The 19,130-nt window shown below is 38.6% G+C and overlaps 1 protein-coding gene across 4 annotated transcripts in view; it reads left to right on the top strand.

Moving 5' to 3' along the window:
- The window catches only part of ctif (CBP80/20-dependent translation initiation factor), a 253,655-nt gene extending 235,943 nt beyond the window's left edge, over window positions 1-17,712 (top strand). For all 4 annotated transcript variants that reach the window (XM_043717817.2, XM_043717988.2, XM_043717902.2 and 1 more), the window contains 2 exons: window positions 5,646-5,699; window positions 7,170-17,712. In XM_043717817.2, coding sequence (XP_043573752.2) covers window positions 5,646-5,699; window positions 7,170-7,385 — 270 coding nt within the window. In that variant the 3' untranslated portion in view covers window positions 7,386-17,712. The remainder of the gene's footprint in view (window positions 1-5,645; window positions 5,700-7,169) is intronic.
- Window positions 17,713-19,130: the final 1,418 nt, after the last annotated feature.

The raw sequence follows: 19,130 nt of genomic DNA, 5'->3' as shown, positions 1-19,130 counted from the left end.
AATGACCAGGTGACAGAAAGTAGTCAAAAGATCCATTATGTAGGATATAAGGTTGGTTGGATATCCTGCGGTAAAGTTAAGTCTGCTGTCAGACTGCAAGATAATTTAGTAGGTGCTGTACTTTGGGAACATAAGTATTGACTGTTATGCACAGGTTGAGAGGTTTTGCATAAAGAATGAACCAGATAACAACCATCCAGAGATAGATTTTAGTGGAGGAGATAGGAAAGCCCAGTCTGAAGATTTTCTAATTCAACAGATTTGTCTCCTTTTAAAAACATCTTGTATGCCATATATTTTGTGTCAGGGAAGCAGTGACTGGATAGAGATAGGTCTAAGGCGATAATGGAAGACTGATGGCCATTTTAATGATGACTGACACCCACCTCATCCCATCCCACCTACTAGTGTGGCGCCTCCATGTTCAATCCTATTCCCTATAGTTTGCGTCACCTCATTTAAAAAAAGAAGAGTATGTTTAAGAGTCATAGAGATGTACAGCATGGAAACAGACCCTTCGGTCCAACCCGTCTATGCCGACCAGATATCCCAACCCAATCTAGTCCCACCTGCCAGCACCCGGCCCATATCCCTCCAAACCCTTCCTATTCATATACCCATCCAAATGCCTTCTAAATGTTGCAATTGTACCAGCCTCAACCACATCCTCTGGCAGCTTATTCCATACACGTATGACACTCTGCGTGAATAATTGCCCCTTAGGTCTCTTTTGTATCTTTCCTCTCTCACCCTAAACCTACACCCTCTAGTTCGGGACTCCCCCACCCCAGGGAAAGGTCCTTGTCTATTTATCCTATCCGAGCCCCTAATGATTTTATAAACCTCTAAGGTCATCCCTTAGCCTCCGACGCTCCAGGGAAAACAGCCCCATCTGTTCAGCCTCTCCCTATAGCTCAAATCCTCCAACCCCTGCAACATCTTTGTAAATCTTTTCTGAAGCCTTTCAAGTTTCACAACATCTTTCTGATAGGAAGGAAAGAGGTGTAATACTTGCAAATATTCATGTTCAAAGGAACTCTGATATACTTAAACCCGGAATGCAGAAAGCCAACCTGTGGGTTCAGCAAGCAACCAGAAAGGTACATGATAAGTTTCTCTATTGCACGGTGATTGGAGTAGTAGAATTAAGAAAACTTGCTACAATTATACTTCGGGTTTTGGTAAGACTACCCGGGGTAGTATGTTCAATTTTGGTCTCCATACTTAAGTGCCTGAAGTGAGGAGTTTGCCCGATGGTGAGAAGCTAACTATATTCTCTGGAATATAGAAGAAAAGGCAATCTCATTTAAACTTATAAAATACTGAAGGTGTTTAACACATGTTGAGAGATTACTTCTCTGGTCGAGGAATCTAAAACATGGCAGGACAAATTTAGTGTGAATTTAGGACTGAGATTCATTTCGGACTGAGATGAGAAATTACAGTCAGTTCTGCTGTAACACGCGTTTCTTCAATGCGAAATGGCTTTAATGCGATTGAAGAACTTAGACTTATTTATAGAACATGAACTTTCTTTACCTGCATTGACTCTGACTCTGACTCTGTTACGACACGGGGTAAACCCCTCTGCCAATTTAAACCTGCCACACAGAAAAGGTTTAATCTGTTAAAATTTGAGAGGCAAAGACTTATCCCAGAGGTCACTATTTAAAGTAAAAATTAACAACTTTATACTTTAAGTCCAACAGAGAATATTAAAACCAACAGCTATTTACAACTCCTTTCTCTTAAACCTATCTTTTACCTCCCACTCTACGATACTAGTCCAATTTTTTTAAAAATCCAGATTAAGATTTAACAAAAAGAATTCAACTTTCAAAACTGGTCAGCTGTCGAATCTTCACTTTGTATCTTCCTGTGCAGATTTTCCTCTTTCTTCATTTTGATGTTCTGCTGCGCAAACTTCTAATAACCACGTACCTTGCAGAGAGCGGTTCTGCTGGCAGTCTGTACTTGTTGGTGGCTTGGCAGTTCTCCCTCAACTGTTCAAAAACATCCAGTTTTATATCCCAAAACATTGGACCATTTCATTGGTTTTAATATTATCAAAATACTAAATTCAAACTTGATTGGATTTTGGTATCTTGAGGCATATTGGCCAAATTTGAATTTGTTTTTGTCTCATGGTAACCCAGCTGCTGCTAGCTGTTTCAACCAAATGTTACATTGTTACCATGTTCAGAACACTTTGTGCTGTGTCCGGCAGGCCTTGGTAGCTTTTCAATTCTCTTAAAAGTACAGGACCTCTACACCTTCGTAACAGCACTAATGCCATTACAGCATCATTAGTTTACATAGCATGGCTATTGCATAATTTTCTTATAATGTGAGATCGCACAAGAATGGAACTATCATGTTATATCAGAACTGAATATACCTCACTGATGTGAATAATTGGAATTTTCTAACTCAGAGGTTTGTGATTGCTTTGTCATTAAATATAATCAGAGCTAGCAAAAATAGATTTTTGGTCTATCAGGATCCAGGAATATGGGGAGCAGACATTTAAGTAGAGACAAAGCCCAAGATCATCCATGATTGTATTGAACAGCAGAGCAGGTTTAATGGGCCATTATAGACTAGAGTCAGTTCTCATATAACGTGATGGTTCCATTCTCATGCAATCTCACATTATAAGAAAATCGAGCAATAGCCATATCATTTAAACTAATGGAGCCGGAATCGCGTTTTAAGCACTACAGGTCAGGAAAGTTTCTGTTCTACAAATAACAGCCTAAATTCTTCATTAAAGTCAACTGGCATTGAAGAAATACATTTTATAGCAGAACCGACTGTACTCATGCTCCCGTTTCTCATTTAGTTCCTATGTGCCTTCTCTATATCCAATGTTTCATGTATTCACCATATCCCACATAACCCCATCCTCCCTCATGCTCCCTATGACATCTCGGTGCCTTCTGCCCCTTGTATCCTCCATACTCAATCACAAGACTTTGGGGCCTTGAAATAAAAAATGAAAAAAAATTACAATGATCTACTGCAAAACCTCTCATTAATAAAACTCATCCAAAAATATACAGCCCCCTGTAGTGAATCTGTTATAAAAACAAGCGTCCAGGTCATCAACGTATCAAATGTAGATATATACAGAGTTGAAAAATGTGTTGCTGGAAAAGCGCAGCAGGTCAGGCAGCATCCAAGGAGCAGGAGAATCGACATTTCGAGCATAAGCCCTTCTTCAGGAAGCCTTCTTATGCCCGAAACGTCGATTCTCCTGCTCCTTGGATGCTGCGTGACCTGCTGCGCTTTTCCAGCAACACATTTTTCAGCTCTGATCTCCAGCATCTGCAGTCCTCACTTTCTTCTAGATATATACAGACACAATTACAGATACAAAATAAAACCTTAATCAAAACATGAACACGGTGCAAACACAAAATGTGAATCCTGCTGATTAAGCAATTCAGGATCTTTTGAAGCTCATCCAAGCATTCATATGAGCTATGATTTAGTAATACACCCTGGGAAATGTAAACTGTGATGTCGATTGAAACTGAATGCCCAGATAGCTTTTCTTTTCTAAGTTATACCAGATATTCTGTCAACAAAAGCAAGTCAGGAGTAGGCTGGGGACTTTTTTCTTCTTTAGGTGAAAGCTACTGAAGATTCATTCTCTTTTAAAAGGACTCGAGACATTTAAGTCTCTTCACGTTATTACACTAGGGATCTCATGCAGTGTTCTCTTCAGTTTTGAATACACGCTAACACTTTACCCAGTGGAATCTTAACATTTACATAATGCAGATCAAGGCAATGATGTGCATGTTGCTGAGAATGTGTTGCTGAAAAAGCGCAGCAGGTTAGGCAGCATCCAAGGGACAGGAGAATCGACGTTTCGGGCATAAGCCCTTCTTATGCCCGAAATGTCGATTCTCCTGCTCCTTGGATGCTGCCTGACCTGCTGCGCTTTTCCAGCAACACATTTTCAGCTCTGATCTCCAGCATCTGCAGTCCTCACTTTCTCCTCAATGATGTGCATGTGCCAATATTGGACTGGGATGGAGAAGGTCAGAAGTCACACGACAACATGTTTACTTGAATCACAAGCTTTCGGAGCAGTGCTCCTACATCAGATGAAGTCCCTTCACCTGATGAAGGAGCAGCACTCTGAAAGCTTGTGATTTTAAATAAACCTGTTGGCCTATAACCTGATATCATGTGACTTCTGACCTTGATCAATGCAATGGTTAATTAACTTAGCTTTCAAAGATTAAAGCCTATATGCAACTACTTTAATAAAAATTAATCTAACTTCCAATATAGCATTTAATGACCGAAATTGAAAGAACAGGTTTTTTTCATTGTTTGCATTTCACTGTCTGTCAATGAAAGAATTGCAGGAACCACTGTTGTTTCCCCGCTTGGTAAGAGTATTCTGCTTTGATTCATGACACCTCGGAGGTGTCATCAACTACATGTCCTAACAAAAGGTGCATAAGATGAGGTGCATAAGAGGGGCATGGACAGAGTGGATAGAAAGCAGCTGTACCCCCGAGTTGAAGGGTCAGTAATAAGCGAGCTTAATTTTAAGGTGAAGGCAGGAGGTTTAGAGAGAATTTGAAGGGATAGAAAATCAGCCAGAGGGTCGTTGAATTCTGGGATGCACTGCCTGGGAGGGTAGTAGAGGCAGAAAACCTCACAACTTTAAGATATACTTGGATGAGTACTTGACATGTCATAGCATTCAAGATTTTGGGCTAAATGCTGGAAAGTGGGACTAGTGTAGATTTAATGTAGTTTTGGTGCAGTCATAATGGGCTGATGAGCCTCTTCTGTGCTACATGATTCAATGATTCCATTAAAATGGAGTGGGGGATCTAAAATGCGCAGTTTCTACATTGAAGTAGGCAAGTGTGGAATTGTTGAGTGTAGCCTCATTGACGACATCCTTATCCCATTAAAATCTGACATGATGGGAGTGTGGGGTCAAACCCATAATTGAGTTCTACACACCATTTTTAATCCCCTCTGCCTCTGCTCCAAAATGCATGGACGCATAAAAATCAAAGCCCTTATTTTCTCTTTTATCTTAAAATGTACAAATTCTGCAAATGGCTAAGAGGAATTGGAATGTAAAATTTGCAAGCACTCTAACATCAGCATTACAGTCTTGTTTAAATTGTATCTTTATGATGTGACTGTGGAATTGTGTGAGATAAAGATGAAGAGCAGATGCTTGGCCTTTGGTCCTTTCTAATATACAGGACATAAGCATTTTGCAAGCACTTGGGCATGTTGATTAACCCTCAAGTCTTTAAGTACCTTCTGCTGAATATTTAAAACAGTAAAAATAAATAATCTTAAGAGATACATTTCCATTTAGAGGAAACAAGGTAGAAAATTACAATTTGGATTGTAAGTTCCCTGCCTTCTCGGCTTGCAAATTGGAGAAGGCTCTGAGGAAAAGTGATCTAAAAGGAAAATGTCCCTGGCCTGTAAGCCTCTGTGCATCACAAATTGCGATGATCAGTATAAATGTCAGTAAACTTTCCATAATAATGTCATTGCAAGTGGATGATATATAGTCTCTGAATTTTTGAGAAGTCAACTTTCCTTTTTTATTCTCTTGCTTCCATAAATCGGATTTTGCCACCTCGCCTTAGCTGTTACAATCACAAGATGTCAAAGAAGATGCCGTTCTGTGTTGCTCGATGGAGGTAAGTTTTTATTTAATGTTTTCAGCGTTAGAGTTCGTACAGACTGTCTTTAAAATCCAGCAGATAATGTCAATATTGGTCTTATGGTGAATCTAAACAGTTTTATAATCTTTCATATTGGGCTCTGCCATACAGAGTCCTGAACAGTTCAGGGTTAGTTAGTTATTCCTGTAGCACTAAAAGATTTTTGGCTTGCAATGGGTTAGGAAAATCAGTATTCATTCTGATTGGTGAACTTTTCTGAGGCCCTAATTAATAGTCATTCCTGGAGATGATAGAGAAGGGGGCCATTACTAATCCACATTTACACCATCATCACTGATTAAACCACATTGATACTCCCTGTTCCGCCACACTGTTTATTGTCGAGTACAGCAGAAACAGTTAGACAGTGAAGTGAAAATATTGCCACATTTAACCAATCTGGGTATAATTGGCAATCAAATTACCCTCTTTAGGCTAGAATCCAAAGAAGGCTAAGTTGGGTATTGAGAATACTGAGTCATTTTACATCACCACAAAAGTAGGACATGATTTCATGCTTGAGTTCATTCTTAAAGAAAGTTCTTGAGACCAAGGAATTGCATCTGAGTCTACTACTCCCACCATGTGGACAGAGGATGGAGGAAAATTAAGACCTTCCTAGCACTTGAGTAACTACAAGCAAAGGATTGTAACAAAATGTGAACAGTATTTTTAGGCTGATTCTCTCATGTTGTGTTGCATGATGCAGGGAGCTTTGAGAAAGTTAACGCTGACAAAAATAGCCAGCTGTTCTCTCTTAAAGCTGATACATACAAAATGACGTAACTATAAAAAGTACTAGTAGCTTTTACATTACAGTTACAAATACATTGTGATTGTAAGTAGATTCATGCAGGGAAGGTATATCTTCAAATTTATTGTGCCCAGTTGTAATGGACTTTTATTTATGACTATCTTTCCAGTTTCGAGTAAATATATGTGCCCAGGCAGTGAATGTTGGAAGACTATTCATAAAGTGCATTACCTGCAATATTTTGTTTCTGTGCAGATGCAGCGATCACTAGATACCAATAAGTTGGGGAGGAGGGGGAGCAAACATGGCTGATTTCTCCAACCGCTTCCAATTTGTGGTCCAATGTTGTTCACCAACTGTCAACCTAGTTGGGATGGGATAGCAAGTATAGATCAGACTTTTAATTCTCGGGCTCTTGTATTACCTGGTACCTCAGTAAACTGTGTCTTTGTCGCTTGAGCCATTGGAGTTATTTATTGTACTGAAACTTTCTACTCTCTAACACAAGGGTGGAAACCCTATTCAAGCAGGCCTCATTCAAAGTTTGAGTAAAAAGGGAGAAATAAGAGAGGTAACAATTTAAAATCGTCCTAGAAATGACTTTCAATTTCCACCTCTGACTTTTCTTAAGCATTGTGTTTTCAAATGGTTGACAGTGTAACTTTGACCTATGCCCTTTACCCATTTGACAGCTGCAGAGCACAGGCAAGCTGCTGGAGGAACAGCTGCCAGAGATGATGACAGAGCTGCTAGCCGCAGCACGCGACAAGATGCTGGGCCCCTCCGAATCAGCGTTGACACGGTCCCTCCTCCTTGAAGTCATCGAGCTGCATGCCAATAACTGGAACCCACTGACCCCTACCATCACGCAGTACTACAACAAAACCATCCAGAAATTAACTGCTTAAAAAAAAATGAAAATATAAACGGGGGGATAAAGATAAAACAGGAAGAAGGAGGAACAACATATGGGAAGGTGCTGTCTTTTTTTATATAAAAAAAGACTCTTTTTACAGGAAAGAGAGGGGAATGTATTAAATTACAAAAAAGGAACAGAAAGTCCCAGCATGCAGAGAATCATTTTAGGGGCACATTCTTTCATTCGAGTGCCAAGCCTCCTTTCCCCCTCCTGTGTTTTTGATTGTAGTTGATCCGTTGACAACACACCACCCCATGGTTTGTGGAGGTCTGGAGCTAGCCTGGTATTGTGTTGAGTATGTGTATGTGTGCGCTCAGTGTGCTTTATTTGTTCTGCCATTGTGACAGCCGTCTTGCTAAGCAATTGGCAGAAGGTGACACTCAGCAGATGGCCTGGCAGGACAATAGGAAGTACATTCTATGCCAGGCTTGAAAATCAATTACTACATGCAGGGCAGGTTTTAAGTTGACCTTTTTTGTTTTACACATTTTCTAATTGCTCAAATTTTAGGAAAGGGTGCAAGGAAAAATAAAAAAGATTGAGTTTACATCGGAATCTCTAATGCATGTTCTTTTCGTGCAAAGCCGAAAATTTTAATTTTACACAGATTCCAAATCAGTTCTTTCCAAAAGCTATGCATTTGTGTTAAGTGACTGAGAGGACAGTTTTGAATCTTTCTGTGTTGCATTTTGTTAAAGTTTGAAATGATGGTGCCTGGGTACCAGAGTGAAACTGCCAATGTTTCATTGTCCCGGTGCTGAGATTGTGAAAAGCTGAAAGAAGACTTGACTTGGCCTCATACACTAAAATGAATGATGGTAGATTCAGTATCTAAAGCTATGAAAGGACATTGTAGCATAAATGTGAAGTACTTGCTAATATATTGTTAAGGGAAGGATATTCCCATGAGTTTACAGTATTCTATTTAGACTATAAGTCTACAATTAATTTAGTGTAATTGATTTTTTTTCCCTTAAACCAGTTTACCTTCATCAACCAGTAAAATGGCTCCCAGTATTATTTCTGGCTCAGGCACATGATGTGCACAAAAAGCTGTCTCCATGATACTTCGGCTAACAAAACCAGAAGTGGTACATTTTGAGAATTGGCTTTGATTTTCATATTATGTCAGATGATGCATATTCTGAAGTGTGCTCAAAGCAGTTTGATTTCTTGGGGCTGAAGCAATGATAAAGCAGGTATTTGCTCATTATCATACTGCTGTTTGTGTGAGCTTGCTGTACACAAATTGACTTCCACCTTTCCTCATTACAACAGCGTCTACACTCATAAATGCTTTATAGGGTATAAAGAGCTTTTGGTGCCCTGAAATTGTGCAAGGCGCTATGTAACTGCAAATCTATCTTTAATTTTAATGTTATAAAATGTCGAGATTTAAATTTTGCAGCTTCTGAGTTTGAACTCCACAGTATGTTGCTGCCTCTAACACACTACACATTGTGTTAACCTGTGTAATAAATGCTGACTGAATTATCTCACATGACAAGTGCTAAGTGAATCATTTTGTGTAATGTGCGCTGACTGAACTTGTTTGTGGTAATCACCTTGATTATCATTCAGCCATCTGACCATGATTGGTTTATTGTTATTGACATAATTCAATTGTATGAAGTGTTCAATCATCATTCTCTAGTATGGCTCCTGTTGAAAGAGGGAAGGGAGAAAATTGACTGTATCCTGTGCATGATAACAAATAGTTGGGGGCACGTATGAAACTAGGCTTCTTGCTAAGTTGCTGTATGAAGTTGAACAATTAAAAGCCAACAATGTTGTTTGTGATGTTTCCAAGGGCCTTGTAGGATGTTAGGCTCTTGACAAAGTGACAGAATACCAGTTTGTCTTAGAAGAATGAATTACAATGCATTCTTGCTCTTGGTTAAGTCTTTTGAAACCTGTCAGTTTTGTTTTTCTAGTAATAAGTAGGTTTTGGTACTGTGAAGTCCGAGATCCAACAAATTAAAGGATGAAACAGTACCTTCTATATACAAGAGCCAATCACTATAAAAGCAGCTTCAAACTGACACTTTCTCTATTTCTTTTTGCATTCTTGCAGTACAACTGGCGACTGGTATTGTTTCCTGCTTTTACTCAAAATTCCAAACATTTGAGTGGGAGTACCATTGGAGGTGTTAAATTCCTACCCTCTACATTATGATATTCAGCATAGAGTGGGAATATCATATAGCTGCTGCAAGTGGGATATTGAAGTCAGAGTGAGATGCAAGTTGAATTTAATCTGTTTTCACGTAGCATTAACAAGGCAATATCAGCCTCAAAATTGGCTTGATGTCTATATAACCACAATGGTTGAGCCAATGCAACCTTGATAGGCATTGTCAGTGACCTTGGTTCAAAGGACAGGTCACTACAATTGTGCAACCACATATTCTCAAACCCAGATATTTTGTTGTTAATTTGTAAGTGACATCTGAGCATCAGCATTTGTTGGTCATCCTTAATATCCCTTGAGAATATGGTAAAGAGTCACCCTTGAGCCACTGCATTCCATGTAGTCTAAATTCATCAGTTACAGAGGGACTTCGCACCTTTCACCCACTGACAGTTTAGTAATGGCAATATAGTTCCAAGTCAAAATGCTACGTGGCTTGGAAGGTATCTTCCAGATGGTGATGTTCCCATACATCCCATGTAGCCATATTCTTTTAGGTAGTGAAGGACATATACTTAATACCATTGAAAGATCTTACTGTTGAAAGTTGCCATGGTGCATCGTGTAGATGGTAAATTCTGCTCCCATTGTTCATGGCTGGTGGCTTCATATTTAAGATGGTGGATGGAATGCCATATCAAATGATCTACCTTGTCAAGGAAGGCTTTGAGCTTTGATAGATTGATACCCAAGCAAGTGGACAGCTTCTGTTACATTTTTGACATGTTAGCTTGAAAGGATATTCAGTAAGGGACTACATGAAAGATTATTGCACTGAAGCCAATAATGTTGGAGTGATGGATTAGTATGGATAGAGGTTTGGCTAATAGAGAACAGAATAAATGGATTATTTTCAAGAGGCAAACTAATCAGTGCTGCGGTGATCATTTCTGGGACCTCAAATATTTACAATTTAATGATCTGGAAGAAAGGACAGTCTGTACTGCAGTCAAATGTGTTGATGATGCAAAGATAAGTAAGAAGGCAAGTTGTGAGGATACAAAGAACATGCAGAGGATTATAGATTTAGTGGGGGAGTGAGTATAGAGATAATGTCATTGGAAGAGTAATCTAAAGCTAATGCTGTGACGATACAGGTTCAGATCCAATCAAGGTGGAATTTAAATTCAGCTAACTAGCCTCGGTAATGATGACCATGAAGCTATCACCAATTTTTACATTTTTAACAATTAATTCATGTGATGTGGGCATCATTGGCTGGGCAAGTATTTAGTGCCTGTCCTTTGTTGGTGCTTAAGAAGATAGTGGTGAGCTGACATTTTGAGTTGGTGCAGTCCATGTGCTATAGGTAGACCAACAATGCCATACAAGGAGAGTTGCAAATAGCATACATACTAATTAGGAACAGAAATAGGTCATTCAACCCCTAACAATTGTTCCACCATTCAATAAGATCATGGCTGATCAATTTGCTACGCATTTCTACAAGTTACCCTCTATTCCCGGCAACATCCTGGTAAATCTTTTCTGCACCCTCTCCAATTTAATAATATCTTCCTATACCAGAACTGTCCACAGTATTCCAAAAGTGACCTCACCAATATCCTGTACAACCACAATGTGCTGTCCCAACTCCTGTACTGAGTGGTCTGAGCAATGAAGGCAAATGTGCTAAACACCTTCTTAACCACCCTGTCTAGCTGTGATGCAACTTTCAAAGTTCTATGTACTTGAACGTCTGTCTCTTTGTTCGACAACACTTCCTAGGGCCCTACCATTAACTGTATAAGTCCTGTCCTGATTTTGAAGAATGCCACAACACAGAGAGATGTGGGTGTTTTAATTCATTTATCCATAACATTAGTAAGTAATTAGGAAGGCAAATGGAAACTCATGCAACCATCCTACAAGGCATTGATGACACTGCACTTGGAGTGCCATATGGACTAGGTCTCCTTACTTAAGCAGGAGAGGGTCACTCTGCTCTTTCCTGGAATGGAGTGATTATTTTAAGACGAAATGTTGAGCAGGTTGTACCTATACTCGTTGGAGTTCAGTAGAACAAAATTGGTTTTATTAATCATTCAGGTGGTGTGGTCTTTACTGATTGAACCAGCATTGATAACACATCCCTAATGACCTTTTGAGAAGGTAGTGGCAAACTACCTTCTTGAACTGATGCAGTTTATTTCATGCAAATAGACCCACCATGCTATTTGAGAGAGAGTTCCAGGAGTTTGACCCAGCAAAACTGAAGGAACAGGAAAGTAGTTGAAGTCAGAATAGTGAGTTTTCTCAAGAGGAACATGCAAGTGATGGCGTATGTATCTGTTTCTTTGATTCTAGATGGTAGTGGACGCAGGTTTGGAAGGTGCTATTGTAAGGAGCCTTGGTGAATTGATATTTTTATTGAAAATTATGAGAATCTAAGCAGGCATGACCATGTAGATGTTTCTTTTGTTGGGGTAATCTATAACTAGAGGATGCAGTTTAATAATAAGGCTTCCCATTTAAGAGGGATATGAGAAGGAATTTATTTTCGAATTGTCTTCCTCAGAGAACAGTGGAGGCTGAGTCATTGAAGATGCTGAAGGCTGAGCTGAACAAAAACAAGACAAATAAAGGGTTATGGGGCCTCTGTGGGTAGTCTGGAAGTTAAGACCACAGTCAAATCAGCCATAATCTTATTAAATCATGCTGCAGGTTTGAAATGTCAAATGACCTACTCAAGCTCCTAATTGTTATGATCTTCAGAAAATCGTCAGAACCTCCATTGCCCGAGCTCCAATCAGTTCCTTGTGAGACAAGCCCCATTAGCTCAGTAAAGACCAGTTTGAAATATTTTTTAATGATGACTTAAAAGGCAGGAATACTCCAGATGATCTTCTCCTCTTTATCCTTATTAAGTTGTCTTTTGGTGTCTTTCTTTGGTAGTCCCTCAGGATTGAAAATTATTTTCTTCCAATCCGAAATTGAGGGGCCTGAGCTGACTAATATGTCCAGTGTTGGATCTAAAACCATGCCACAGGTTGGAGAGGTAGCATTTGCTGAAATGGATGGGTGAGATTTGCAGTTTTTCCACAAAATCCTTCCCCTGTTTGTGTTTGGGCATCTCACTCCATCTGTGTCCGTCAGGGACATGAGGAATGTTTGGCACTAGGATACATCTTCTGTCGTTTATGTGGTTTTAAGATTCCCATGATGCGAGTAGAGAGCTTGCTTTGGAAGTCTTATGTCAAATATTTGAACGGATAGCCCTCCTTGTCGTTCCCCACCCCCCCCGCGCAGCAGATTAATCGTAACTAGTGCCTCGACAGTGGAGATGTTGGACTAAGAGATGGCACTGGTATTTGTGCACTTATCCTGCCAGTGGATATGCAGGTATTTGTAGAGGCATCACTGTAAATATTTCTTAAAGGAGTTAATGTGTCTGCTGTATATTGTCCATAATTCCAATGCGTACAGGGGAGCAGGTAATCCAATGTGCCAGTGCAGTTCATGGCTGTCTGAGGAACAGAGTGTTTGATGAAAAAGACCTCAAATCAAATAGGCATTAAATTGTGTAAGTGTAGAGTAATTAGCAGAAAGTGGAGGAAAAGCTGAAGTTATAGGCTCAACATTTCAACACACAGCTTATTGAATAATAAAAGAGCCTTTACTCTGAACCAATTAGAAGAACTCAATGTAAAATACAGATAAGTTCTGTAACAAATGGACTTGAATGCACTCTGAATTATTATTTTATCAAATCTTATAGTACACAAAATGAAGGAGCAGTTTGTGAATAGATTACTTGTTAATTGGTTAACAGAAAGCTCAGCTGGTATAATTGCACATCTGACTGTTGCAGAGACCAGCAAGACCACAGTTCAATTTCTGAAATGTGCTGAGCTAGCTTATCGCAGGTGGGAATGTGAAGTGCTCCAATTAACCTCTGGTTTAAGCACAAGTGGAACAAAATCCAGCCATGGTTTTATTTTTGTCCTGTGCTGAAACATGTGGACAACTGGTAAACATGACTGAACTTGGTCTGTTAACAACTGATGCTGCCTGAATTGCTGTGCTCTTCCAGCACCACTGATCCAGAATCTGGTTTCCAGCATCTGCAGTCATTGTTTTTACCCTGTTAACAACCTGTTAACACTGAGAGATGTGAAGTGTAGATGAGGCACCAGAACACAGTTGTCACCTGTGAAACTTTGTCACAGCATGAGTTAGTGAATAGAAGAGATGTGAGAAAAAGTAGAATAAATCATAATTGCCATAATATAATTCTTCAAGACTCTATTTGTTGATAACACTATAGTCAAGTTGAACCAATGTAGAATTAGGGTTCATAATTTCTCTACAAATAATTGATAGAGGCACATGACTTACCCAGGCTATATAAATATTCAAATGGTGAGCTCCTAATCTTGGCTGAGGCTTAGTAAATTCTTCTAGCATTATGGACAACAAAAAATAATTTACAAATTTAAAAGAACTCTTTCTCAAAGTAGTTCTATGCACCAATATAATTTGATCACTACTAAAGTTGGTTTTGTGGATGTTCTAAGTATATGATCTAAAAGAATGGTACTTCATGATTTCATACTCAGTAAATTATCTCTGCCCTTTTCTTCTGTAATTAAACATAAAATGAAAGAATAAAAATTAAGTTATAATGGTGCTTTGAGATTTAACTTATATATACAAATATATATACCGGGGAGAGCTTCATTTATAATTAGTTATGTGCAAGTTGAATAACTTTGACTATTAATAATTATTGCTGAAAAGAAAGCCATTTTCCCAAATTTTTTGTCTTTAGCTCCTCAGGGCAAAATACCAAATTGCAAATCATCACAACAGGTTATACTACTGGAAAAAAAGGGTGCTGATTGTTTGGTAAGAACACGGCCAAAGACCTGCAATAATCAGTTGACTTTTTAACTAGGCTCATTAAAAGTAACAAAACTTTATTTGTAAAGACCCATTTTCAATAAACAAAAGGAATATGTTCATGCTTAGCCTTTTTTTAAATGTTGTTCAGGAGCTGGGTAAGCCACTGTTTCCCTGTTATTTCCATCATGGCAGTACCTTGATCATTCAGAGTCAACTTGCCAACCAAGCAAGTTCTTTTCTTTAGTAGTATAAATTGTGGTCATTTGAATTTTGACATTATTGCATTTGTCATGATGAACACAAGCTTAAAACTTTGACAATATCACTGCCTTTTGATAATATTCAGGTTGTGTATTATCAATAGATAATTAATGTTTTTAGTGTCTGTCCTCCATAATGTAACATAAAAGAGGCCTCATTTTGTTACGTCAGATTTTATGTAGTTAGCTAATTATGTTTGAGCGATTCATTTGACTATCTTTTAGATTTTAAAATGAAACAAAACATTTTATAGGTCAATATAACCCCCTCCCCAACTTTCTACTATTGACCCATGCAGATTCATCAATGCACAACAGTTTTGCCTATGGCTTCTTAGTGGTGGTACCCTGTTTAAGCAATAGCTGGTTTAATCACCACAGTGCTTCTGTATTACTTGTAATACTGTTTCCTCTGCAATGACAAATTTGTTGATTGATTCAAAAGGACATCCTTTCTTAGTGAGTTATATTGAGTGTGCTCCTTTTGCTTTATACCCTATCTCTGACTGAAAATGTATCAGAGGAGCATTAGCAAGTGGTCAGTGTAGAGGGTCAGTTGAATATACTTCCTTTACTGTGCTGTGAAATACATTTGTATCTAACAATTATCGGTAGTGACAGAACTTTACAAAATTGGTTTTCAGTGACCCAGATGGGGAAGTTATTCGACAAAGTCCCTCACTTCCGTAGTTTACAGAGTGGCATATGATTCCATTTACATGCATGCCAGGGGACGAAACGTTTGCAACAAAAACTTCCAGCTCGGCGAACAGAACCACAACAACGAGCACCCGAGCTACAAATCTTCGCACAAACTTTGAATGCATGATGTGCATTATCCATTGAAAACACAATTTGGGATTGCATTTTTGCCTTCTGTTGCTCTGGCCAAGTCAGTTCAGTAATTGACAGTTGAATGGACTGGGGTGAGACAGTCAAGGCAGAGTCAATTGTTACATTATCCTGAAGAGCTGTGCAAGTTGGCCGAGAATCTCTGAAAAAACAATTTTAAAAGCATTGCAGGGGTGATCAAAATGTCAGTCTGAGAAATAAGATTTTTAGTGTTTGCACGAGCGTATACAAAATTCTTTTTAAAAAGACATTGTGAATTTTGGGGGCAGCATCGTGTTTCACTGGTTAGGTGGCAGCACACTGGTTAGCACTGTTGCCTCACAGTGCCAGAGACCCAGGTTCGATTCTAGCCTTGGGCGACTGTGTGGAGTTTGCACATTTTCCCTGTGTCTGCGTGGGTTTCCTTCAGGTGCTGATTTCCTCCCACAATCCAAAAATGTGCAGGTCAGGTGAACTGGCCATGCTAAATTGCCCATAGTGTTCAGGGATGTGTAGGTTAGATACATTCGTCAGGGGTAAATATAGGGTAGGTGGATGGGTTACTCTTCAGAGGATCGGTGTGGACATGTTGGGCCAAAGGGCCTGTTTCCACACTGTAGGGATTCTATGATTTTCAAAACTGTGATGCATAGATTTTTCTTGGGAATATGGAATGAAGATACAGATCAAACAAGATCTAACTAAATGGCAAAACAGGCTTGAGGTCCTGACTGGTCAACTCCAGTTCTTGTGTTGCTAACACAGAAAATGTTGGATAACAGGTCTAGCAGTATCCAGGGAGAGAGAAACAGAGTTGATGTTTTGAGCATGCTTCAGAACTTCAATCAGTATATAAACAACAATGTAAAATTATATCTTGTAAAAATGCTTTGAAGCTTCTCAGGGTGCGCATATGCACAGATGATTTATAGAGGAATGCAGACATGAAATTTGGTGCAGCGTAGTATTTTTAAAAATGAGGTAATTTTATCCGGTTGCAGTCATGTCCCTAGACTTTACACCTGGTATTCTTGAGAAATGTCGAGCTTAGTTTGCCACATTTTATAATGCCATTGAGCTAATTTTTAAATTCTGGGTTGTCTGCACAATTCCACAATTTAAATTATAAAAATATCACCAATGTGTTTGCTCACTATATCAAGCTATCTTCAAGGAGAGTACCTATGTGTGATACAAATGCCTTCACACCCCTGTTACTTGCCTCCATGGGGGTTTTTTTTAAACTATTGGTGAATGAACCAGGAGTCATCTTTCAGGGAAGCAATTAGACATCTCAGCTGACCTATACAGGTGAACTGACATTGATTGTTATTGGCCCTTATGCAATATTGAAAGTCGCATTGAGACTTGTCCTGGTTTTTGTTGGGTGGATTGTTTAGAAAGCATTTTGATATAGATGAGGCATCGGACATCCTTGATGGAAAACTAGTTTTTTTTTTCATTTGTTTGCAGAGGGGCATTATACATGAACATTTTAAATCTTTTATCAGCAGCAGAGCATCAGGCATCAGAATTTACGTCACAATTCCATGTTCAGTTCAGCTTCTGTCGGGGCTTTGAACTTGACAGAAGACAGCCATCCAAGCAAAGGGTTTTTAGAATAGTGAAAGGTTATGCTTGTTGGTAAATAGTAAAATTTGATAAAAAGAATCACCTTTGCAACTTAGGTATCCTTCATCCTGAGCTTCCTCGAGTGTGCATCATTTTCAATCTACTATTTATTAATTCTGAAATAAAACATAATACTCGAGAAACTCAGCAGGTCTGGCAGCATCTCTGGAGAGAGAAATAGAGTTAAATTTTCAAGTTCAATTGCTTTTGTTTCATTAATATTGGATTTTGCATGCAAATCTGCTACAATAATATCAGCCAGCCTGAAATGTTCATGGTTCATACTATATAACTATGTGGAGTAAGACAAATTGATTTACAAATATGTATTTTTTTTTACTGTTCCCTCTTAAGCAGAGAAATTGTATCAAATTCCAGGTTTAATTTTGCTTTACAAATGTTAAACTAAATAGCATGAATTAATACCTCAGTATACAAATATGTATTATTTTGCTTATTTTTAAAATTTGTTTTGCACTATTTTTAGTTTGTTAATTTTTGTTTTTAAATGTATGTTTTTTAATATATGTTCAAAAAGAATACATGTTCAAAAATTCCATCTGTCATTTTTTTTCATTTGAAGGTTTGCGTATAAAACACACTAACCAAATCATTGTTTGGATCATTTAAAACCCTGAACTCTGCCTTTTATGTAGTGAACCTAATTTTGGTTTGGTAATATGGAAGTTAAGGCATAAAATTCTTTTGCTCCTGCTCCATGTGATCACAGTAAGTAAATTTTCCTATCCCTCCAAACTGGCTTTCCGACACATTTGTCCAGTGGGAATACAGTGCTCAAGTGCAGGTTGAAATGCCAACACCATCTCATATACTTGTAAACGTCTATAGGTTTTGCGTTGGATTATGGTAGATGAATTGTCCACAGATGAAACTACTGGCATTAAAAATGGAATTGGTGGGACCATAGAGGAAATACACTCATATTTCATGTCATTGTTGACTTAGCCAGCTGTTGCAATTGACCTCAGTGTCCCAATAATGAGGGGAAAGCAGCAGAACTGCAGCAATCCACAAAATGCAAGTAAAAATCCAATACTATAAAATAGAACACAATGTTCACCATAAACCTGTCTCTTTGCTTTTAACACAACACTGTGGTATCATGATCATTGTTGTGATTTCTCTCTGTACCACTCTTTCACCATTTCAATGTCTCCCTTGTGCCTCAGACTGTACCATATAAACTGCAATCTGACCAAAACATTGTGGTTTTAGCATGACATTCCCCATTCATTCTGCATTGTTCAGTCAAAAGGGATTGGACTTGCTAAATTCCCATCTACTAATACATTGAAATTCCTTTGTACATTAGGTTTAGCAGTTCATGCATTTCCAATGACACATGAGTTTTCTTCCATCTGAACACTTTATACTTAAATCTGACACTGATCTACTTGCTCATTTCATGTTCTGTAGATGGTGGCATGTTTTATTCATTTTAACTACTCCAGTCTCAATTGTTCACCTTCCCCACAATAATTAACATAATCTGGGAATTTAACAAATTTGCATAAAGCAGATGAGCGCAAGTCATTACTATGAAGTTGTAAAAGTAAGGGTGTCAAACAGACAAATTTGTTTTCTCTTATCCAAAGCACCGTACCCATATTGCCTACCGTTGGCTCTTTACCTTTGAAAAATCACGCACAGTTATTATCTGTTTCCAGACGCCACCATCACTCGTTGCTGATATTGCACGTATCACTGCCTAAAATCAGGGAGCTCATCTTTCCATACATTAAAAAAAGTACAGCAGATGCTGGAAATCTGAAATAAAAGCAAAAAGTGCTGGAGAAACTCATCAGGTGTGTGGAGGGAGAAACGGGATCATTTTCGAGTTCCATTACTTCTTCAGATTTGAAGAAACCTTTTTGTTACCGGCGCCAAGTTTACCAAGTGCTGGCCTTTGATCGACCTTCGGGGAATAGATTAAAAACTATTTTAAACCCCCCGC

The sequence above is a fragment of the Chiloscyllium plagiosum genome, unplaced genomic scaffold, assembly GCF_037043375.1.
Source record: "Chiloscyllium plagiosum isolate Xiang-an unplaced genomic scaffold, Cpla_swu_hap1 HiC_scaffold_1, whole genome shotgun sequence".
Lineage (NCBI taxonomy): Eukaryota > Metazoa > Chordata > Chondrichthyes > Orectolobiformes > Hemiscylliidae > Chiloscyllium > Chiloscyllium plagiosum.
Note: the sequence above shows the minus strand (reverse complement) of the source record. Positions and strands in the feature narration are given on the sequence as shown.